Raw genomic sequence first — 24,753 nt, 5'->3', positions numbered from 1 at the left:
GATCTGTTGCTCATATACAGAATCAGATTTGATGTTTAAAAAGCATAAGGAAGTCAATATAAGAAAGTCAATAGCATATAAATTGGCATGAAATTTCTGACTTTCAGAAAAGTAATCTGTCACACTTAAGTTGATTGCTTGTCCTGTGTATTGCATCAAACAAAAGAGCTTTTCTTTGGTTATTTTAACATAAATGTCTTAAAATCATAAAGGTCTAGCATCAAGGCAATAAATCCATATACGTTATCTAAAATTACACTTAAATAAAATCATAGTATCGGAACATAAACATTGTGTGTTAGAGCAGGATAAGGAAAAATAGTCATTCGCAAACTGTAACCTCTTTATAAAGTTTCTCTAATTTCAAGTCCTGAGTGTTATTTATACATGAGTACCCACAGAGTGAGTATGAACATGGATCACTAATAGCTGAAATTTATATTTTATTCATCATGTTTTATTTTTGCCAGTTCTTTTGTTTTTCTATAACTAAACTGTACACTATTACTCGATCTAGTGATTTAATCTCATGGGAAAAAATCTCACACTTCTCTATAACATTTCTAAGTAATGTATTTTTGTATTTTGATCAAAGCACTTAATAATTATCAAATTGAACAGCAGTTATTTGTTTATGTTTGAGATTGAAAAATATTTACAGTTTCCAGGGAATAATTATCTTCATCTGATAGGATTAATGTTCTTTGGACAGGCAATACAAGCAATTCATCTGTCAAGCTACTTTATCAAAATCATTAGCAGCTAAAATGAAAAACATCTTTCAGCAGACACTGAAAATGTTTATTTGCAGATTTCTTTTTAAGAATTATGGTAATCTACATTAATAAAGATTCAGTACAGTCTCCTGTAGAGGACTAATTTAGATCTGTGTACAGCTAATTTAAATCTGGGATGTCAGGTGTTTTCCTCAGAGTTCCAAAGTTAATTGAATTTCTTCTAGTGACACTCTTCAATCTACCGCTATAATGCATAATATTTCTATGATATATTCAATATACTTTGTAGATTGCCTTCCTGTCCCCCTTTTTTTTTATAAGCACAATATAAAAATCAACTGCCTTGCAAATACATTATATTAAGTGGCAGAACTCATGACACCTATCACTTCTTCACTTTTGTGGCTGGTTTTAAATGTACGATGAAGTTTAATAGAAACAAAGATATGCAGACACATCTGATGATTTCAAGTTGGTCACCTGTACCACTCATATTCGGACTTACAATGAAGCCAGTTAACAAAAGCCCCTAATTTTGCTACATTAGCATGTTAACTTTGTTACATGTATAACATGCAGTACTAATACTGCATGCAATATGGATATCACTGGTGATACTACATACAGATCTGATGAAACAGGTATGTAGGAGGGAATATAGAATGCAAACCACTGCAGATTTCTTTCAATAATCTGGAAAGACATTTAAATTTACAGTCTCTGTCTGTTAGCGTTTAAACTTTTTGACGTGGTGAAAAAACACCAGTAGCTACTATATATAATGCATCTTGCTCTGATTTAAAAAGACCAAATCTCAGATTAGACGACCCCTATATATGCGAATTAAACCAGCTAATTTCTGTTTTGTGCCTTCCCTCAGTATTCAGTAACTGCAGTGCATCAATTCAGATAAACAGAATTGGCAACAGTGGCTTAAACTGATGAAATCATCTGTGAGAAACCAGTATGATAAAGGAGTCAGTCTCCAGAAGATCATCAGCATATACGTTGCCACATTTCCAAAGTAAGCACATCCAACCATAGAACACTAAAGATAGAGAGAGGAAGCTGAATAACTTAAAAGATTTAGCACCTAGCTTCCTTCTGAATATAACAACATTTACCGCTGCTTAAGTTGATACCTACAATATATTGTTTAAATTAAAATAGTGTTAAAATGTACAATTAGATTCCTGATAGCAAGTAATGGTACACGAAAAGTTCCTGCAGGTTGTTTCACAGCTGGTATGATTATACCTCAATTAAAATGTTTTGACACATTAATTTAACTGGGGTTTTGTGCTTGATTTGGTGGTGATAGCAACAACAAATCTAGAGATCTTCTCTGTTAGTCAAATCTCTTTAAGTACTGCTGTATGCTACACTAAATAGAATACCTATGCCCAGTTACATTAAATTTCAAATCTGAGCTGCTCAAAAGACCAAAATCTTTTCAGTAACAAATATAGAATACGTATATGCTTCTATATGTGCATACATGTTTTTACATTTATATCTAGTATCTACTGTGTTTCTATATACTCTTCTCAGCAAAACTTCTTCATAAACAACACCATCTGGGATGAAAATAGATGGCTTGTATACTTTTTTTGTGATTGATTTAAAAAAATAATCTAATCAACGAAATAAACTGCATTTTGTATCAAATCCAGAAAATACTTTTTTTTTTTTTTTTTTTGGAGCATCTAATACAGACATGACCCTGAAGAACTGGAGAGAAGGAAGGATAAAAGCAGATTTAATGGAATTTCCTATAAGCAATATTTATTTTTCATGAAAAATAAGTTTTGGACTTGTGAAAGTCTTATGTCTGTCAGTACACATGGAGAGAATCAAGAATAATTCCTTTTATTGGTTTACTCTACCAGGCAACAAAACTTCTTGCCCCAAGCAGAAACAGAAGGTGAAAAACCCATAATGTGCTCTCTGTGCCAGTAGTTAGACTGGCCGAAAATTTCAGCAACAAATACCTTTGATACCAGAATTTTGGTTCAGAAATACACAAGCACTGTTGGTTTCCGCCTGCTTCTCCTGAAAAAGGTCTAAAACCTTATTAAATTTGTAAGGATGAAAAAAAAATGCATTCCCATTAGCACATTGAAACAAACGTGCTGAGTACTACTACGTAATTAACAGAGAATTGTTGGAAGTTACATACTGGTCCATACTGCCAGCCAAGTTCAATCTTATTCATAACCCAAAGTTCATGGATGTTCTCTGCTAATTTTTCTCTAATCCTTTCCAGGTGGGGAGGCAAAACAATCTAGAGAAGACAAAAAGAGGGTATTACAAATAAGTTGCTAGGCAGTGCCACCCAAACTTTCATAACAGACAAGCTTTGTACAAAACAGACCTCTCAACTAAACCTAAATTATCATTCTGTTCTTACTGACTAAAGTGAGCAAGAATTCTTAGATCATCAGAAATAGTTTAACCTATGTACTTACAAGTTCCAGATTTGACCAGCAAGGGAGAACAGTTTAAAATCCAACAACTCCAGATGGCACGGAATACATTCCTGGCAGCTGGCTAGAAACTACTCACACCAATACTATTTCTCAGTTTCAAAAATGCTAAAAATCTCAACAACCAAGGTGATGTTGTGAAAAACACTTCAGACAAATATAAATAACATGATGATGACAGGTGACGTGTAATCAGGACAGCATGTTGCTCTACCTCCAAAATTTTAAATCAAGTCTGCTTTACCTCAAAAATCAGAGACCTCAAATATACAATGCAGTGAATCATGATAATGTTACCCTAATTTTTGGTGTTACAGAACAATAATTACATGACATATGTAGAACGCTGTACTTAGCACATAATGGTAACAAACTAGCAGGTTTGTTCTTTTTTATGTCTTTTTCAGAAAGGAGTTCCTAAATATGGAAAATCTGAGCATACAGTGTACAAAAATTTGTATCATTTCAAACTCTGGTCAGGTGTAAAATGAACTCTTATCTGCAATCAGAGATGGAGCTCTTTGGTATCAAAGAACTACTGCTCTTTGGAACTATGTAAAAAAAAAAAACCAAAAAACAAACTGTAACTTCAATGCATGCCATTTACTGCCCACACTGAATCAAATACCACCCTCAGTAACCTGCAAGTCCAGTAAAGAATTAGACCTAAAGCTGGTCTAAAAGTCTTATCATAATGCATAGTCTTCAGTATTTGTAATTAACACTAATAAAAATGTCTCATAACAGAACAAGAAGTCTAAATATTCTTTTTTCCCTACTCTAATATTAAGGGCAAAACATTATTATAGTGTTTGTGAACTGAAATATATGAAATTTCTAGTGAGCACTATAAGGACTTTACACACCATTATCAGATCACAATGGAATGTACCAACCAAATACCAAGTAAAACCAAATTTGAGACAAGCTGCAAATTCAATCAAATGTAATATAACACAGGCCTATAATAGGTGTGTTCAAAAATGAAAATGCAATCTCTCAGTTTCCATACCTGGCTAGTATCTACAGGAACTGGAGTGAAAGCTGCTTGTGACAGAGAGATAGTTGGACCCAGTAGGTCTCTTGTATAGCTACGATCCTGCTTGTACTCTCGGCTATGCTCCACTTTCAGCTTCTCTTTCGGTAGAACAGCTTCAAAGCAAGGGGCATATCCAGGTGGAGGAAGGAACTTGAACTCTCCATGGCGACCTCCAAGCAAGAAGCGTACCCTGTGAACATCAGAGTTACTTTATATAATTGAGACACCTCTGGTGTCAAACCTAATCAGTTTGTAGCCTAGCAACTGTTGAATACTTTTTTTTTTTTTTTAATGAAAAAAAAATAAAAATTCTATGTTGCAGCTTCTTTGCATTGTTTAGAGTTCAACTTTATCTAACTAGTGCTGGAGTTTATGAAGTAGAAGTATTCAAAATCATGAGACAAAAAGACAGAGAGAGAGAGAGAGAGAATAATCAGTTTATTTAGCACACCTATGAAGTAAGCAGCAGCCTTTCCAGTCTCAGAAGACAGAGGTTGTAACCCAGAGTAATCAATCAATTATCTCTGAATTCTCTCCATTGTGGAGTTCTCCATCCTCTCTCATTTGAAAAATGAGCTTGAAAACTCCATGGAATACAGTTTTTTCATTTTTCTCACAAAACACTAAATCCTTGGAACACAATACAAAAAAACTCATATCTTTTCTTCCCTAAAATTTATATTCATCATGTTAGTAGAAACCTGGGGGAAAGCATTCCTTTATTTATTACAAAATGGTGAATTTGTCATGGTTTTTCTTACTGAAAAATTCCATTAATGAGGTGATTATGAAGTAGCAATGACATAATACTGAAAAATCTTCCCAGAACATTGCCATCCAAAAAGAATCAAAAAACACCAAAAAAACTAGCTTTACAACAGAATCTTTTTGTCTCCTTTTTATTTTCTGAGTATCTTATAAGATTTTTGTGAATTCTATACCAGAACACTCCAAAACCACATGCAGCACACAAATATCTGTCAAATATTTTGTGACGGGGATAATGCATGTAGGTTTATAGTATGAATGTCTATAGTGTTACCACTTTGCATCTAGAACGAGAGGCTAGTATGCCCACTGTGTGATAGCTCTTAGCTTCTGTAGTATTCACCACAGTCTTTGAATGATCCTTCACAGAGCATTGCTCTGTCTCCAACAGAAATCAGCTTTCAGCATTTACCTTTGTCAGTCCTGCTAAAGTTGGTCCCCCCAGCTGGAACATCACACAATCTTTTTTAATATTAGAGCCTCAAACTATTCAATACATGGAAACAGAAGTCTGGCACCTCAAGAGTTACTTGAAATTTTATAGAAAATCATCCGTATAGCAAACAGAATACAGATTGACTGAATTCATATTAACTCATCCTGCTGAAAAGAAAGTGTACCACTACTGTTTCTTAAGGTAAGTGCAGGTAATGCATCTTAAAATAATAGTTAATACCTCATAACAAGTGAGTTAGAAAAAACATATTTTTAAAATCAAAGACTGATGTTTTTCTTCCCATATAGGTAAAATGCTGTTCTGATGTCAATGTTTAGAAACGTATCAGCTAAAAAATTATCAAGAAGCTCTGCAAGCCACCTGAATACACTTGTGTGCTGCAAAACAGCAGATGCACTGTCTCTTCAGGACTCCTTTGTAGCTCTCACTATCCAAGAACTGTGCCAAAGAAGCAGATGTCAGGAAGGGAAATGAGAGCAAAGACAACCAGGGAAATAATTAGTACGTTCACAGAAAAAGAAAAAAAAAAAAAAAAAAACAACCAAAAAACAAAAACAGACTAGGAAAAAATAACCACATGGGATGCTAACTTTATTCCTGCAGAAAAGCTGACAACTGGGAAGAACAGGCCATCTATGTTGAAATTCTCAAACATTCCTTGAACTGGCTGACCATTTATCCGGAAAGAGATACTGGGAGCACTCAGGTCCAAACAGCAGCTAATAACATCATCAGTTCTTAACAGGTGTTGGTTGGGAGAATTTACTGTTCGTGCTACACAACCTATAGAAGAAAAGGAGACACATTTAGCAGAACTTCTGAAAATTATGCAGGGTTTCATAGCAGACTAAAAAAAAGAGAAAGAAAGCATAGCAATAGAGTACAAACATATTAATACACAGATATCTAATATCCAAGACCCCATTTTAAGTTTGGAATATAGTGAATAGAATACAATTATATCTACAAAGCTATTTTAATAATAAATATTACAACTAAATTCCACTTAATGTACGCGAGAATTACTGATACCCATATAAACAGTCAAAACCAAGAAAAAGAAATTTTATTCCTCACAGTAGTAGAAGTGTAAATTCAAAACCAACCATTAGTATCTAATATGAAACCTAGTGTACTTTCCTAAAGAATGCTTCATTATTCAAGATAAGGACAAGTATTGTACTTTAAATTATTTAGGAAAAGCAAGGTACTTCCTGTTATTATGGGCCACATCATGGTACCATTGCAAACTTGTATAAGAAGATACTACTCAGTTTCATAATCAAACCATAAACCAGCATTTTTCTGGCATATACAAAGGCAGTATTTTCTTTAATAAGTTTTGTATGAATTCTAAAGGATCATTCTGTCTTACATTTACACAAGCATACCTGCTTCTCAAGAAAATAAACTATAGAATACAAAAATAGAAAATGACTGTTTCTGAAATTTACTGCCATCTACAAGAGAAAAATTTATGGAAAAGCATGAAAGTTGTATGAAAATATCTCTAAACATGTTTTCCAAAAATAACATATGCAATGTCTGCAAGAGAGAAACCACAATGCATGTTAAGAACAGTGCACTAACATTTTATCTGTGCTGTCCAAATTCTGTAAACATGAAGGACTGAACTAAAAGCAATATATTTCCAAGAAGATGAAGAGTATGGCATATGGTTTTTAACCACAGCAAAAATAATAGAAGAAAGATCTCAATAATTTTTCTGCAGATAAATTTTCTTACACAAACCACCAACGTTCCCTCCCCTCCTCCCCCTGAGAAAAAAGAAAACCCAACACTTCCAATATTCTACATATGGAAAATTACTTCCTGGTACTGTCACATAATCTGCAGACTGTAGGATAGATGCTCGTGCAATTTGTCCCTCTTGTTAGGGCAGTCAGCATTACAGTTGAGGAAAAATAAAGTTTTCAGATGGTATTGCTGCTTCCCTACACCTTTCTAAGACAGCATGTCCTTAGCTCCGTTGCCGTAAGAAGAGTCAGTTCCATGAGCAAAGACAGGGCAATGACATGGAGCAATCCTAATGGCCCCTCAGAAATTAAGAAATCTATAGGAAATGCTGCTGCAAAACAGAGTAGCAGTCACAACATAAGGAATGACTCCTAAGGAAAGACCTGCTACCAGCTCTACATCCCAAAACTCACAGAGCACAGTAGAGGACAGTAGAAAAAACCTTCACAACAGCTGAGAGTTAGTTTCAAATAAATCACAGGAAGAGACAATTATTTTATATAATTAAACTCCAAAAGAACTATCAGGGAAGACCGGATACTTCAATTTCTTAAGGTATGCTACTTGACACTAGGTGTCTTTTTAGACATTAAAATTTAGCCAAATACAGGTTACTGGGATCAAATCAAGGCTGACTGTTAACAGAAATAAGTACTGGTCTTTGATGAACACAGTTAGAACAAATGATCTAAGTGCCTTTTCTGGCCGTAGGGTTTAAAAAGCTATGAGTTCCACTTCTCCATATTAGAGAAGTAATTGCTGAGCTGAAGAAATGAATGTAAATTAAATGTGATTCTGGTAAAGGCTTGGTCCAGAACAGAAACTCAGGGGTAGAAATTAATGCTGCTATTCATTAATGCAGTAAATGTTTCATGCTCAGAAGATTATTTTTAAAATGTCATAGCAGAGACTTACCAAGATGCAGCCTGGGATTGTGGAAGCAAAAGAAAGGCTATGATTTTTAGCATTCAACTACTTAGAACTCCTTCCAAGTTTGAGAGGTATGTCTTATATGAGAATGTCAATGAAGACAGAAATCTTTTAAAATCTACCAGCCACTTCCACAACAGAGATTAATATACAGAATTCGCATATACAAAGGTGGTCTGACTCTTTTGACTGGACTAGATTACTGATTTGAGAACGACAAACAATTGTTCATTTATTCTTTTGGGACATTTCTGATTGAAATTTCCAGTGGGTAGAAAAATAATTTTGATTTTCAGTAATTTTTTGTTTCCTCCTTAAAAGGGACCCTAGCTACAAAAGTTATTTCGGTTGGTTCATCATTTTCTGGTTCTTCTGTAATAATACTTTATCTGACAAAGTCAGTTATGACACAGCTTTAATGACACCATTAATTATGCATCATTGTTCCAAAATAATTCTCACTGTACATGAAAGGCAAAGTGGCAGCTACTTTCCTAAGATGCCACTCCAGTCGATATGTTATTACTTAATAATACAATCCATTGCTGTTTTGATTGGAAAATTCTTTTGAAATGTAAAACTGTATTCTTTTCCAAGTACAAGCCACAGTGCCTCAAAACTTCAAAGACCTTGAGTGATACATAGAGCTAAGTCACTAAAATGCCTCTCTCGTTTGCTAAGGAGCTTTAGAAAACTTGTTCATATCTACACAGTGGCAAGAATTGCCAATCCAATGAGCCTAACCCAGTTTTCAGTCAGTTCTACAGTTCACATCTCTCCAATAATCTCTCAAAATCAAAGGAAAATACTTCTCCTCAACAAGGGGAAACCACAATAGAAACTTTCTTCAAGAAGTTTAAGAGTGTCCAAGTGTGGGACTATCCATTCTAAATGATATCTAGGAATCTTTTCACAAAAGTTAAATTATATGAAAAAGAGTAAGAAAAAGAGAACAAGCTTTCTTTCTTATTATTCTGATTTTGCTGAGCTAACTCAGTATGAAGAGAGAATAAGATATTTGCAGAATCAACAGTAAATAGAAATATTTTAGATACTCAGTTCAGCTTCCTTTAACACCAGAATATGCATACAGAAATTACTATTAACAAAGAGATCCAAGCTGGGCCAATAACATTTTAAAAATTAATACCTGACCAAATGCCCCATATGCAAGCTAGGAATATGATTTGCAAGTCTTGTAATAACAGTCAGTCAAAAAGTATGTAAATAAAACATCACTACAGAAAAGTATCTGTGTTTAAAATGTATGGCAAAAAGCATACTTAAAAATATTCTTCACCTCTAAAGTATTTCTAAACTTCTAAAGATCCATATTAAAAATCTGATTAAAGAAAAAAGGGAAAAAAAGAAAAAAGGAGAAAAAAAAAAAAGGGGGGGAAGAGGGAAAAAAAAGGAAAAAGAGGGGAAAAAGAAAAAAAAAAGTAAAGGGAAAAAAAAAGGAGAGTCCTGTGAATTAAATTTCTTAGGCCATTCTTACACTATCACAAAGGAATTACAATTCCAGACCACCATGTATCAGATTTCATTTTTTGCACCTTTGAAGTTTTAAATAAAATATTTATAGGTATGCTGAAAAATTCCCCAAAATAATTCCCAGCCTTAAAAATAAGTTATTAGCCTATTTATCTGCATTACTTTTTATAAAACATTTTTTTCAATATGCAATGTCAACTTAAAGCATATTCTGATAGAGGGTAGTGTTTTTGAATATTCCTAGTGTCAGCTGAATCATCTGATTCACTTTGTTGCTGTTGAAAACTAATTCACTGGAATTGCAAACAATATTCTAGTATTTAAAAACAAACAAACAAACAAACAAAAAAAAACAGAAACCCACAACAAAGCAATAATGGAACAAAAGAAATTCCCTCAAAACAAAATACCCCAGGAGAATACCTGACCACAGATGCAGACCATCAAAGCCATAGGAATACAAGTCATCACCAACACCATTTCCTCCCCATTCTGCTCCTCCCCCTGGATATGGTGAGTAGCCCTCTGTTGAAGCCCAGCCCACTCGTAGATGAGTTGATTCTGCGGTCACAAAGGGCTCTAGATGGTCCACCATAAGTTCATAGTACCATTTTCTGTATTGGGCAGAGCCTTCACTAATCCCCAAGAAGATGTTGGGTCGCATGCTTAAACAGAAAGAATAAAAGTGGTTATTAAAAACTTATCTCAAGAAATTGATGAACTACCACAGACTTTTCACTAAACTTAAATTTCATGATAGTTTTGTGTGATTAAAACAATAGAAATAATTTTATTTCATCGAATCACAGAACAGCAGTTCGGAAAGGACTCAAAGATCATCTGGTCCAATCTTTCCTGGCAGAAGCACAGTCTAGATAAGATGGCCCAGCACCCTGTCCAGCCGAATCTTAACAGTGTCCAATGCTGGAGAATCTACCACTTCCCTTGGGAGATTATTCCAATGGCTCGTTGTTCCCACTGTGAAAAATTTTCCTCATGTGTTGATTTGCGGTAAAAAAGACTCTACAACTCAAATAGAGTTATAAGCAGGTATGTTTACTCCAGGGGTGCAAGGGGATTTCTCCACAAAGCTTGCACACCCACCGCACATTTTACCAAAAACTTAGAGTGTGGATATCCATATTCATTAGATTACATCACACAAACATACATATGCATGAGTAAGGCTGGATTAGTTCGAAAGGCTGATGTCAACAGTTTATGTCATCTTTGCACCTGCGCATTGCCTCCTGGTGGTCGTCTTCGGGGGTCTTTGGGAGGAAGGCTCATAGTCTTTCTCACTTTGTTTTTTCCCTGGAGTATGCACAGATTCTCTTGGCCAATGTCTTGAATACCAAGAGTGTTTTCAGACGGTTTACTTTCTATCTTATCTAAGAGAACCAACAGAACTTCTACAATTCATATATGGCTATCTTTACTCATTAGCAAAATTCAAACTAGTTAGAGCCACCTGTTACTCAAGGCCAAAAGTATAATATTTTGCTGAACATTGTAATCCTTGGTAGATTTTCAGAGTGAACTGCTTTGTTTTGATGAACACAGTAGTCCTTGGTAAAATCCCACAGAACAGTGTGGGCAAGCAGGATTCAAAGCAATATTTTAAAAAATACTATAACTTGCTATAAGTAAGTTGCTAAGCACTTTTCTATAAGTAAATAAGTAAATAAATCTCAAAACAGGTAATCATTTCTCTGTATCAGTGTCCAGCTGGAAACTCCCCAGGAGTAATGTGTACCTACAACCCCTCATCCTTTCCATGTGACTCCTTGTAAAAAGGGAGTCTCCATCTTCATCGTAGCCACCCTTTAAATACTGGCACATGGTGATAAGGTCTCCCCTAAGCCTTCTCTTCTCACAGCTGAACAAACCCACTTCTCTCAGGCTTTCCTTATACAGCAGGCTTCCCGTTCCTTTGATCATCCTTGTGCCCCTTCTCTGGACACTCTCCAGCCAGTTTTGTATAACGTGGACCAAAACTGAGCACAATATTCCAAGTGTGGCCTGACACGTGCTGAGTAGAGTGGGATAGTGACTTTCCATCTCTGCTGGTGATGTCCTTGTTGATGCAACCCAGCATCCCATTGGCTTTCTTTGCTGCTGCAGCACACTCTTCACTCATGTTGAGCTTGTTGTCCACCAGAACCCTCAGATAGATCCCTTTCCACAGAGCTGCCCCCCAGCCAGGTAGATCCCAGCCTGTGCTGCACTCCTGGATTATGTTTTCCCAGGTGCAAGACCCTACAACTGTCCTTGCTGAACTTCATAAGGTTCTTGTTAGCCCACTCTTCCAGCCTATCCAGGTCTTCCTGCAGGGTGGCTCTCCCTTCCAAAGTATCTACTTCCCTGCTTGGTTTGGTATTGTCAAGCAAACTTCACCAGGGTACACTTGATCCCATCATCCAGATTACTTAGGAAGATATTAAGCAATGTTGGGCCCAATATCGATCCCCGGGGGACCCCACTTGTGACAGGTTGCCAGTTTGTAAAAGAGCTGTTTACCGTCACCCCCTGGGTGCAGCCTGTCAGCCAGTTCCCCACCCACTGCACAGACCAGTTGTCTAGGCTATAAACGCATCAGTTTCCTAGGAGGAGGCCATGGAGAACTGCATCAAAAGCCTTGGAGAAATCCACCGCTCACCCCACATCAACCAAGCAGGTTAATTTGTGATAGCAGGCATTATGATTTGTCAAGCATGATTTGCCCTGGTGAATCTGTGCTGGCTTTTCCCAATCATGTTCTTCATTTGACTTGTGATAGCCCCCAGAAGGATTAATTCCATAACTTTCCTAGGGACTGAAGTAAGGCTGATGGCCCTATAATTTCCTGAATCCTTCTTTAAGCCCTTCTTGTACATGTGGGTGTCATTAGCCTTCTTACAGTCATCTGGGACTTCCCCCAAGCTCCACAACTTCTCAAAAATTATGGAGATTGGCCTCGCAATGACATCAGCCAGGTCTCTTAACACCCGTGGCCCACTGATTTGTAGGGGACAAGCTCCTGTAATAGTTTGCATACCAACTCTTCCTTCACTGATAGTGGGTCTGTGTTGGCATCAACCTGGATTTTTGCCCTCAAGGCTTCATGCCCAACAGTGCTGGTGAAGACAAGAGGTGAAGAATATTTTGAGAACCTCTGCCTTTTCAGTGTTGTTGGTCACCTTTCCTATTTAACAACAGGACAATATTTTCCTTCTGTTTCTGCTTGTTGTTTATGTACCTCAAGAACCCTTTCTTGTAGTTTTTGACATCTCTGGTCAATTTCAATTTGAGCTGAGCTTTTGCTTTTCTAACAGTGTCTGCACACCCTGACAATGCCCTTGTAGTTCTCAACAGATATTCCTCAGTCATCCATTGCAATCCTTCAGTCATGCGAGTTGTCCCACCATGTCTCAGTTATTCCTGTGATAGAATTTTCTCACTGGGCACAGAGCTTCAGTTCCTCCTTTTTGTTCCCCAGGCTGCATGCACTGGTATATATATACCACTGAGGTTGTTGGTCTTCTGGTTCTCATCTTGGGAGGCAGCTAAAGAACATTTGTCACTTCTCTGGTTGGCCTGGCTTATTCCCCAGTTGATTGCAATGGTGTGAACGTTGACACTTTGGACTCCATACTCCAAGTCCTTCAGATTAAAGCCTGCTTCATCAAGTTGGCCAGCCTGCTGGCAAAGATTCCCTTTCCTCTGTAGTCATGGAAGAATGTCCTGTTGTCTTAAAAGCCAAAGCCCTCGTGACAGCACCAGCCACAAAGCCAAAAGTTGATTTGCATTAGACATCTATTTCTGGCTGCACCCTTTCCTCTAACTGGTAAAATGGAAGAAAAGACAACTTGAGCACCAATAGTTTTTGCTTGTACACGCAGGGCTTTGTAGTCTTTCTTGATTCTGCCCAGGTTCCAGCTTGCAGTGTCATTCATGCCCACATGAAAGATCAGCAATAGATAGTAGTCTGTGCTTTTCATGAGTTGTGGCAAACTTGGACCTCCTGGAAAGCAGGGTTTTTTATTTATTTATTTATTTATTTATTTAGCTATTTATTTAAGTGGAAAGCACTCGTGGAAAGCGCTCTATACAGTTAAAGTAAAAAATTGTTTGTTTCATTAACTGAGACAGTATCCTCACTCAGATACCAATAATAATATTTTATGTGTTTGAACATTTAATAGATATTAAATCCTACAAACAAAAAAGACAGTTATTCACCAGTTACCAAAAGAAATGTAGTAAGTAACCACTGCAGGTTTACTTTTACATAGGAAACTGCATTCTATAATGCTCATTATCCATTCAAGAGAGTAACATATACAAAGATACAAAAGTAAAGTGCCAATCTATTTCAGAATTCTCTTGTATCCCTTCCTTATTCAAAGTTTTCTATAACTCAGTAATATGTAAAGGTTGTACCAATCCTTAATATGAATTTAAAGTTCCTACTGCTGACGATTTTGAAGTACTTCACAAGAGTACTTGAAAGGCAAAACTATTACTGTGCTTATTCAATATCTAGTTAAATAGCAATATGTAGTCATACATCTAAAGGTCATGAAGGAAAAGAGGAAAGAAAACTATGCTTTTCTAATCTGATTTTTGGGATAATCCTGCATCTAGAATCTCATCCCAAAAAATCTGTCTCCAGACAACCATTACTGTGACAATTTTGTACTAAACCATCCAATCTTGAATTAAAGCCATAGAGTACAGAAGTATCCAAAATCACTGCTAGCTATATTTCCCCATATACAGACAAAAAGACTTCTAGGCTGAATGTATCTAGTTTTCATGTCCCTCCACTGGATTGGGTTATAACTTCTACAAATATTTTCTTTCTACAAACAAGCTGCCTAATCAACAAAGATGTAGCTCTAAGGCAGCAGCAGTGCACAGTATGCTTTCCAGTGGAGGGAATGCAGGGGGATGAAGAAGGGTTGATCCAAGCTGTTAAATACGAGTCAGTGTAAAAGCAGACTTTACTGATCGGATTGCTTATAAAATAACTTGGTTTACCATGTAAGACTAATACACTTTCCTTCTAAAAATATATGAGGTGTCTTCTCCCAAATGTTTAAGTATATATACTCTTCACTTTGTTACAAGACAAGCATCTAATCTCCTTAAAAACAAACAAAACCTGCTTGACAAAAAGCTATCTTTCAGAAAAGTCAATTAATTTATATGTTATTGGTAAGATCACTGATCTTTTCTGTCTTAACACAGTATCAGCTTTATTATGCCTTTGTCTAGACTCCATAATTTAATCAACCTCATCATTCAAATATTTTTAAATAGACGTTTGTGAATAGAATTCTTCAGTCCCCTGGCAAAGTATGTTAAGCAGCAATATCTTAGAAAGTTCCTTTGCCAATTATTTCTGGTGCGACTTATGCAAGTCAAGTCTATCACTAAATATTTTCAGTGTTTGATTGGTCTTTCTGACCTTGGAAAAATAATCTTTTTTTCCACATAACTACAAGAATAGGAATATTCTCATTCACAACTTTCTAAGGCAGAGCAAAAACATGTATTAACTACATTTGCTTTGTCTACAGCCATACTTGGGAGACAGCTCTACTTCCCTGTATGAGGCCCAAAGTCAGCCCAGAAATTCAATCAGTACCCATATATTTAAGTGATTTCAGTTCAAATCACTTGAAGTGATCAGTTGTTCAAATTTATTGCTGACATGGAGTGATTCCCATTACATCATCTTTCCATGTCTTATATATGTTGGTATATTATTGGATGTGTTGGAGGAGGTCAAGTCACATGTGGTTCTGAAAAATATGACTGAATGTATTAGCTATAAAATTGTCGAATTGTCATATACACAGTAGTGGAATTTTTATGTTTTCAGCACCTACTAAATCCTATGAAATCTGAATTATAAGTACTATTTCTATGTTTCATCTTTCAGTCTCACTTAATGACTGAGACTTTTTAAAATAGACATAAGTTTGAGTTAGAAGATCCCACGAATCCTCATTTAAAGCCAGATTCTTCTGCCTCAGCATAAATTCAAATTCTGGATAAACATTTACTTTTTAAATATTACTTTGCAAGTTTAAGATGTTACTAGCTTCATCTTATTATTAATGTCTGCTGGAAGGTAGCTTCTACCACTCTGACAGTGGAAGGAAGGGTGAGGGCACTCCCTAAATATCCTAGGCACTGGTGAATGTGTTTGGCACTGAGTTTTAGATTTTGATCAAAGGTGATTAGGAAATCCTCACAAGATCACAAACATAAAGGCAATCATAGGACACCAGTTGACAAGACTGTGAAAGCACACCTAGATCTAGGCAAGAAACTTTAGAAGAGACCACAGTTTCATAGAGTTAGAGCAGTTTAGAGCAGCTTTAGCTTGTGGCACCTCTCTGATCCATGTTTTGATTCCAATTAATATTGCAAAGAGCATTTAAAATCCTAGTAAGAATATTTTAACAAAAGTTTTGAAAGTAAAACAGGTTTTCTGTAGTGACTATTTCTTTAAACCACAATTTTCATTCTGCTTTGTTCATAGATAGAGATTTTTTCCTTTTTACCTGCTCACATGGTTGACAAGGCGTGTCTGTAAGAGCAGATCTCTTCCTGGCAGGAGATTATCACAGATTAGATGTTGATTAGACCGCACAGCTACTCCATGACAAACACAGAGAGAACACAAAACATCCAAAACCTGGGAAAAAAAAATAAAATTCTTTTAATCTTAAATAATTTTTGATTATCGCTATGAGGTACTCCAGGCAATATAATGCTATATATATACTTTGTTACTGGAAGGCAGGTAAGGGTATGTAATTCATCTAACATAGAAGTTTTATTTTAAAACAATTATGAAATTCTCCTAATATTAAGCTATATTCTTCCTGTTTCCCTTGAGAATTAGAGTGTATCAATGTTTTCATCAAAAAGAAGATAACATTCACCTTTGCTTCAAACTGCTCATGTGCCTTTTAGGAAAAGTTTCATACTTGATTATGAATACAGTATTAAGCTATTTGAAATCTATTTTCTACACAGAACAAAGAGCTTGCTTTGTTCACAACTGTCCATCTAAATATACTCATATCGTCTTTGCCTACCTTATGGTTTCTTCCATGTTTGTCCAAAAGACAGATGATTGATTTAATATGTCCTTCCTTAATAATGTTTAGAGCTTCTGGGCTTTCCACCAACACACAGTGTAAAACCTCTAGAATTCCTGGGGAAAAAGTTAAAATTATTTATTCAAAGTGCAGATAAAATCATAACTGCACATAATACTTCCTAATGTATTGTTCAGCCACATGGAACAGTGTCATAAATCATTGTATACGATAAACAAAACCAGAACAGGATTGAGGTATTTTTTAGATTTCCCAAAATAAGGGAATGTAGTAAAAATCAGAAAGGGGAGAACAGAAAACGTAAATTAATTTTAATCACAAATATGTGATGATCAAATTCAAACAAACTGGGTACAGTACTGGTTTCCAGTGAAGAGGTGAAGACTTCACACTACATACATATTATATACATAAAATATGGTCTCCATATATACAGTTTTCTGTTTCTTCCCATAGAAAGCTGTATGAACCACTAATGGAATCATATACCTCTGAATTAGAGAGCAGAGTTAAATTCCCAGTCTACTGGCCCACTATGTATAATTTTCTTTGTGTATGTAACAACTACTGGAAGTGACAGTGATGTTCTTCAAAGAGCAAACAAATAGATACAAGTATGAAACTAAGATGTGCAAGGAAGTAAGAACCATTAAATCTCCAGTGGACCCTCAATTAAATGCAGTTCTGATCCCAATAAAGCAGAAGTCATTGCCATCAAGCATCATTAGCCTTAAAATGGTTCCCTGCAATGGGGCAGCAAAATAGATCCCCGTGTGTACTGGATTAAGTCACTACTTGCTCTGAGATCTTCCACATGTGGCAAAGGCCAGTATTAAACATGTACATATTACATCATTATCAGTTGATACAGTTGATGTCTCAATGAGAAAAATCAAAGCGATGAGGAAAAGCTGAGAAGCAGTCTTAAACGTAGAGATATGCAATTTCTATTTGCACTGTACATCTCTCATCATTGTCTTCATCCCTGTATTCAAGCCACAGCTCCAAACACTCAGCTTACTCTTGCAAAACAAAATCCATAGCATGAGTCTTCTGTTCTTTGCCATGCTCTCTTCTAATAAAAGAAAAATGTAGCACCGTAAAGCTATCTATGCAAAGATATGCATCCGATGACTTAGGATGTGTTCCACTGTTATGCACCACCGAAGGCTAAAATACCTTCAGTTCATTAATTTTTTTTTATTGTTAATTTCAGACCAACTTGATTTATGCTCATTTGCTCTATTAGGTATAGCTCTATTATAAACAAAAGTAAGAAGACCAACACAGCCAAAGAAACTGTAGACCTCCTCATAAAGAAAAACCTACAAAAATTATTTTATGAAGGACAGAAATTGGGTTGTTCAAACTTCTTACAGACAGATAAAAAGATATGAAGAATGTTATGAACAGTCATATGTCAACAAAGATTTTCTTTCTTTAAACTTAGATTTTAGATTCCCATCCTTGTTAAGACCAAGTTACCCTGCCAGAAGAGACAATGGTCAGTTTTAAATTACTTGCTATTGGAAAGGTAGTTTTATTTTTTACTTCCCAAGAAAATCTGAATTAAAATGAGGATTGGAATTTCCAGTGACTTCAGCCATGGCTGCAGACTTCACTCACATCTCACATTTTAATCTCAGATAACCTACAGCACCATCACCTTTTACCCCCATACTATTTAACATTTTATCCAAGGACCTGAAGGAAGATATGCTGTCATCACTAATAAAGTGTACAGATTACTCAAGGACTGAAATGTAAAGGTGGAAGACATCAGATACAGTTGAATTTGATTTATCAAAATATGTTTCAAACAAAGTATGTGTTTTAATATGCTTGAAGACAAAGTAATACATATGAAAACAGAAAATGCTGCTGACCCTGTACAGATATTGTAGATAATTTTCCTGTTCTGTGCATTGGCTTCAAAAAAAGTCACAAATGTGATATAATGAGCTAGATATGAATTCCCAAAGTGATTCTGTAGCCCTGAAGGTATAAGCAGAAAGTCTCAACTACAAAAAGGAGAATATACTAAACCAGAATTTGGCAGTAGGTATGACCTGGGCTGCAATAGATGTATACTTCCAATATTCACAATAACAATATTGATAAAAATGATAAAAACCTAAGAGTTGTGGGAGCAAGCTAAAGAAGTATATGCCCTGTAGCAACACAGGAGGAGGAGAATCCACCCAGACTGCCAACTAGACAGGCAGGGGTGACTTGAATAGGGTAAATGTACTAGGAAGGTAAGAAAAGTGTTACAAAAGGATCCTCAATCTAGAGGGGTAATCTGTAACAAGACTGACAAAATTATTGTGTACCACAGTGATCTGGGAACACAAGGAAATCACTACATTCAAAACCTGGTAATTTAACATTTGCCACCTCTCGTTGTAGCACTGAATCACACTTTTAACAATATAAACAGTAATCCAATATGTAATGATACCACATAATGTAAGTGTGGTAACCATAGCCTTGGAATTTTCAGATTTGTATAGGTAGATTCATAATCTTAATTTTCTTTTAAAGTAGTATACAGGGTACATTTTTTAGTCTTAAGCTTTTCAATTACAGAAGTAAAAATACTATGAAGATTTAAACATTCAATAATAAATTAACTTTATTAATTAGACCCAGCTGCAACAACTTCTTCAACTACTGCAGCATCTGAATGCTAATTATCAAATGCATTTTGTTGTAAGGGCAAATTCCCTCTATTTCAGAACAATGTCTGCTTGGACTGATCCACTTTTAGACTGTCTACATTAAAGACAACTGGACATGCTCCAATTTCATTAGAGTTGCTCACGGTAGTAAAGCAGGAAGTGTTTGAAATTAATAAAAATATCACAAACAGTAAAATATGCAGAATTTATTAAAAAGATGAGTGAAAATTCTTTCTTAATGACTCACAGATGGAAAAGAAGCCTGTATTTTTTCAGGACAGCATGTTGACTCCTCTAACATCACACTGTAGAATACTAGGATAAAATGCATGCCCTTAAAAAATTATATTATCTGGTTCCAAAAAATCTTAATTTGGAAGATATTAGATTACTAACTTGCCTTATTCTATTTTTTATTACCTACGTTCTAATGTCATTAAAATTTTAGTAGGAGTAGTTAATCCAATCTGGAACATATTTCAGAGCGAAAGACTAATCTAATCTTAATTTATGCATTGAAGAGACAGTTGAAGCATTTGCATTGCATTATTCACTCAGCTTCTATGATATCTCACTTCTAACATGGTCTGCTCTCTGACACATTTATACTTGGGCAAATCTTCATTTTCCTTCTTTTGCTTCAGTGAAGAAGAGGAACTGAATAAACTTCTAATCTAATCAATTGTTACTTATATATTTAATGTCTTTATGCTGTTTTCATAACATTTTTAGTTCAAGGTTAAGAAAAAAGTGTTAATAGGAATTTTATTGACAACAGTTTATGTCATCAAATGTTTATCACAACACATTCAAGAAAACACCTGCAGGAGATGTAGTTGATAACTTCAATGTTGATGGTGAACCTAATTTTGGTCTGATTAACAAAGCAGGGTGTTTCCTCCTCCCAAACACTCTAACTTAGAAAATTAATTGTTTATTTTAGGTGAATATATGCAGCCAAGTATTATTATTTAAAAGGTGTAATATAAACCAGTATTTCTCCCTACTGTAGACTACCACTGTAAATTAAAATAGTGAATATCTTTGCCCCAAGCAAGCTTAAAATCTGGCAAGCAGGCATCCCACATAAAATCACAAAAGCACATTTACATACTAAAAGCTAAACCTACAGTGCCTCTCAAGATAACTAAAGCATAGCATAATTATATAGCCTTGTATAACTGACTCCCTCAACCCCCCAAAAAAGTCTTAATTATAAAATCAGTTTTGGAGGCAATGTGGAAGTTATGTTACCAGAACATATGGGGGAGGAGTTCAAGTGGCCTAGTTCCTAGAGAAAACTCAGAATAAACGAGCACTTAAAGTATTGAAACCCTCAGAATTTTTGCAGCATGTCATGAGTTTCATTATGCAGTACAACTACAATGTCAGATTACTTTGCAGCTGACAGAATTCATCTCATACCTTACTATAACATCATAAACATAAACATTTAGGCTTTTATTTTCAAACATTATTTTTACTTTGAGATCAGTTTTTATAAATACATAACTATATAACAGAAACGATGTAACACAGCATTTCTAGAGCTGTCATAACAAATTTTATCTTGAACCTCCAAAAGTCGAGTGCAAAATTTTGCATCATTTCTCAAAATACTAGCCTTGAGAGTTTCAGTCTTTTACAAAATAATTTCACTATGAACAACTGGGGAAATACTCTGAAATTAAGAAGGTTGCAGTCAAATTTCATGCAACTGCATTGTGAGAACATTCTCCCTAGATGCTCTCATACCAAAGGTGAATTGTAGTGGAGAAAAAATTTAGCCTGCAATTTTGCCAAGTTTTAAATGCTTGTTTCAGTTTAAATTCTCTGTTACTCAAATGCTCATGAAAGCAAGAAGATCATGGTATCTGCAAAGCAGGTTTCCATAATAATAATATAAACCAACATGAATGTTGTTATGACATTGATATGTTAGGATTTCTACACCTAATACACTACCTCCAGTGATACGATGATCAGCAAATCTCTAACTAGACACCAGTGCTATGCGTAGCTAATTGTCTGCAACACCAGCTGAGAACTAAAGCAGTGATACAGTTTAGCCTCCTATGTTTCTGTTGCCTCATATCTGAAGCAGCTCAAGGATTCAGAGCATAAACAAATCATGGTTGAAACAGATCAGGTGCATGCCAGGAGTAGGAAGTAATAGCATAATAAAACAGGTGCCCCACCCTAAACCCACAGTTCCGCAGCAAAAACATGAAACAAAATCTGCAAAAATACTTATATGAAACATCACTGTCTGGAGGGCCTTAAACAAGCAAACGCTTCAAAGTCTCTATACCAGCCTCCACCCCAAGAGAACAACTGACTTCTAAACTCTCTGCTTGCCCCAAGACTTCCAGAGGAGAAGCATCAATGTATAACTGCTCTTCACAACTGCGATTACCCAGTGTAAATCTTGCCAATCAGCTAGTGAACACCATGGCATTTCACCCTTGGGTCTTAAAGGGAGAATACTCCTACCACTGACATTCCACAATATTTTCCCATGCTGTTGGTCAGTTCATCTCAGGAACAGATTTATGGCAAATAAACAAAATGCATGTGAATGTTTAATAACAAGGCTGAGGAGAACACACTTTATTCACCTTGTTTACTATAGGAGACATCTATTCTCATAGCTGCTGATGATCCTTTGAAGACTGCTGAGGTAAGAAATTTGATAATATGTGCCAAAATTGGTGATCTGTGGCTGACACAACTGATTTTTACTTGGGACACTCAGCAATAGTAGGATATATCTCATGTATTAGTGCCACAGTAAAACGCTGATGAGAACAACTGTGTCATGCCTGTGACGTTTCTTTTCAAATGTCTACCAGTCTAATATAAACCAAAAAATTTTTACAATGGGGGACATCATCTCCTCCTGACATTCCTTCCTTAAGATGCCAATGAATCCAAGGACACATCTTTCTGTGGCAGGTGTGATTCAGGAGTGGGATGAACAGAATGGGAAGGAAATTTTAATTCCCAAGGACAACTATGTAATCGATGAAAAATTATTATCAAAAGGAAGATTATTATGTTTCTTGCAGCTCATGAAACAATACACAACAATAAAATAACAAGATAATGGGAACAAACTAAAATATATAACCAGAAAGGTACGTTACATTGTTTTCACTGTTCTAACTACCCTGCCCATTGGTCTGACTACAAACCTTCCTGCCTTTTGAACTTAGTGTGCCATAATTACAGAAAATAAGGCTTGAAAGACCCTCAAGAGGCCATCTTCCAACAGAATAGTAACAAATATTATATATAACAGAAAACAGTCACAACTGCAACTTCAAAACATTTCTTAGTTTGTAACTCTAAAATGGTTCCAGCTGGGTGAGAGCAGAAAACAGAAGAGGGGAGGGAGGGGAAATTATATGTATTAATAGTAATGACAAAGCAAAGCATACATGAACTACAGAGAGATGAAAAAACAGACAACAGAAATTTAAAACACAGTAATCACTACCCATCATTCAATATTTTTCAAATCTGTTGCTCTTCCTGAACTGGATTGAAAATACCTTCCACGCACTATTAAGAATTAGCTCCTGAAATCCACCTTGATACAGTTAGTGTGTAAAGAGAAACATGAACCAGAAACAGATCAAAAGTATATCAGACAAGGGATATCAATTACAGCAGCTAGAACCAGGCAATAAAAGAGAGACAGGTTAAGATCAGTCTCTCTCTGGTATTCCAGTAAAACTATTAGTACATTTAATAAAAGAGGTTCCATTAAATTGGTTGGACTGCAATTCTGAGCATGGAAGATTAATACAAGTTATACAGGACATCACAAATATTTATACTGCAATGTCAAGTTACAAACATATAAATTAGAAGTATATTAACATTAATGTTAATTTAAAAAATGAAACCAACTATTGAAATTGAGATTGCCTGTGTTGCACAAACATTACAAAACCATCTTTACTTCTTGGTTGCTCACAATTCTTCTCTCCACAGGACTATTTTTTACTCAGTATTGACTTAAAACAGAATTTTCTCAACTTCTACAATAGAAGGTATATTCCAGATACACTTCTTACAAACATTTAGTGCTTTCTCCTAGTAGTGCAACTTAAGATTTGTATAATGGCAAAAAAACACCCACCTTCTATATTATGTTAATTACCTACAGAAAATTTGAAATATCTCAAACCAAAATTGCTTTTACTGCATTATTATTTCATATGTTAACATTACCAAGTATAACATGTACAGTATCTCCACTTTATATTATTTATATTTCTGTATTTCCCTCTTCACTTCTAGTTACAGGGAGGAATAATATGCAAGGCAAACTCCTTATCATGTATAAGAGCTTAATTTAGACTGAGCTTTGCTTGTTGTTTAACATTTCTTTCTAGTACATGTGAGAAAAGCTTTCTGTAAGAAGCTGTTAACATTTTTCTTATTTCACCTCTTTCATAATTTCTTTATTCTCATGTCCTTAATTGGCAGTTCAGATATTAAAAGAGCTCACCATATCAGACCCATGTTTTCAGTTACTGCTGTAACCTGTAGAACTACAAGAAGTATTACAATGGTAAGAATAAAACTTAGAACACTGGCCTTACACTACACATGCATTTTTTTTAATTCCAGTAAATACTTTTACTAATTTTGAAAAACAAGGAGGGGGGGGATCAGGATGCAGTGATATTTCTTACCAACAGTATTATTTTGGTTTTTGATCTTTATGTAATCATCATCATGAAAAACATGCTTGAAAAGAGTCAAAAATCAGTCTTAAGAGTCCAGAACTCATCACTCTATCTGAATCTCATTTCTTAGCTGCTGGGTCCAAGTTTGATTTCAGTCTACTGTTCAGATGCAGTACCATTTTTTAAAAAAATCCATTGATAAACTTAAAAAACCAATATTGGTTGACAGAAGTTCACAGAGAATAGAATGCTTCCAATCAAACAGAATCCAGGATCACCATTTCAGTGAGCAGTATAGCTCAGCATAACTTCATTTACTTTCACTTTGAGCAACACAGAGACTGATTGCACCTCAGAGACACTAAGGGGTTAACATAGTGGTTCAGGAAGAAAAAAAGATGTTAGGTAATGACAAAGAAAATAAAGAAGGTAGCTTAAATAATTAGCATATAAAGAAAGAATTCCCAGATTCTCAAATCATAAACGTGTTTCAGGCATGCTCCTTCTCATTAGCTTCAAACAGAAATTCTGACCTCAGGAGTGAGAGAGGTAATTAAAAAGGAAATGTGTATATATGACAGA

The 24,753-nt window shown here is 35.5% G+C and overlaps 1 protein-coding gene across 1 annotated transcript in view; it reads right to left on the bottom strand.

The window, feature by feature from the left end:
* Positions 1–24,753, bottom strand: part of RYR2 (ryanodine receptor 2) — a 406,115-nt gene that overhangs the window by 190,989 nt on the left and 190,373 nt on the right. Inside the window, exons 18-23 of the mRNA XM_026846439.1 lie at positions 16,767–16,885; positions 16,227–16,360; positions 10,093–10,334; positions 6,078–6,270; positions 4,236–4,452; positions 2,917–3,021 (exon numbers count right to left, since the gene is read on the bottom strand). Coding sequence (XP_026702240.1) covers positions 2,917–3,021; positions 4,236–4,452; positions 6,078–6,270; positions 10,093–10,334; positions 16,227–16,360; positions 16,767–16,885 — 1,010 coding nt within the window. The remainder of the gene's footprint in view (positions 1–2,916; positions 3,022–4,235; positions 4,453–6,077; positions 6,271–10,092; positions 10,335–16,226; positions 16,361–16,766; positions 16,886–24,753) is intronic.

This window comes from Athene cunicularia (assembly GCF_003259725.1).
Source record: "Athene cunicularia isolate RWA chromosome 3 unlocalized genomic scaffold, athCun1 chr3_part1, whole genome shotgun sequence".
NCBI classification, from domain to species: Eukaryota; Metazoa; Chordata; class Aves; order Strigiformes; family Strigidae; genus Athene; species Athene cunicularia.
This window is presented reverse-complemented; position numbering and strand designations above follow the sequence as displayed.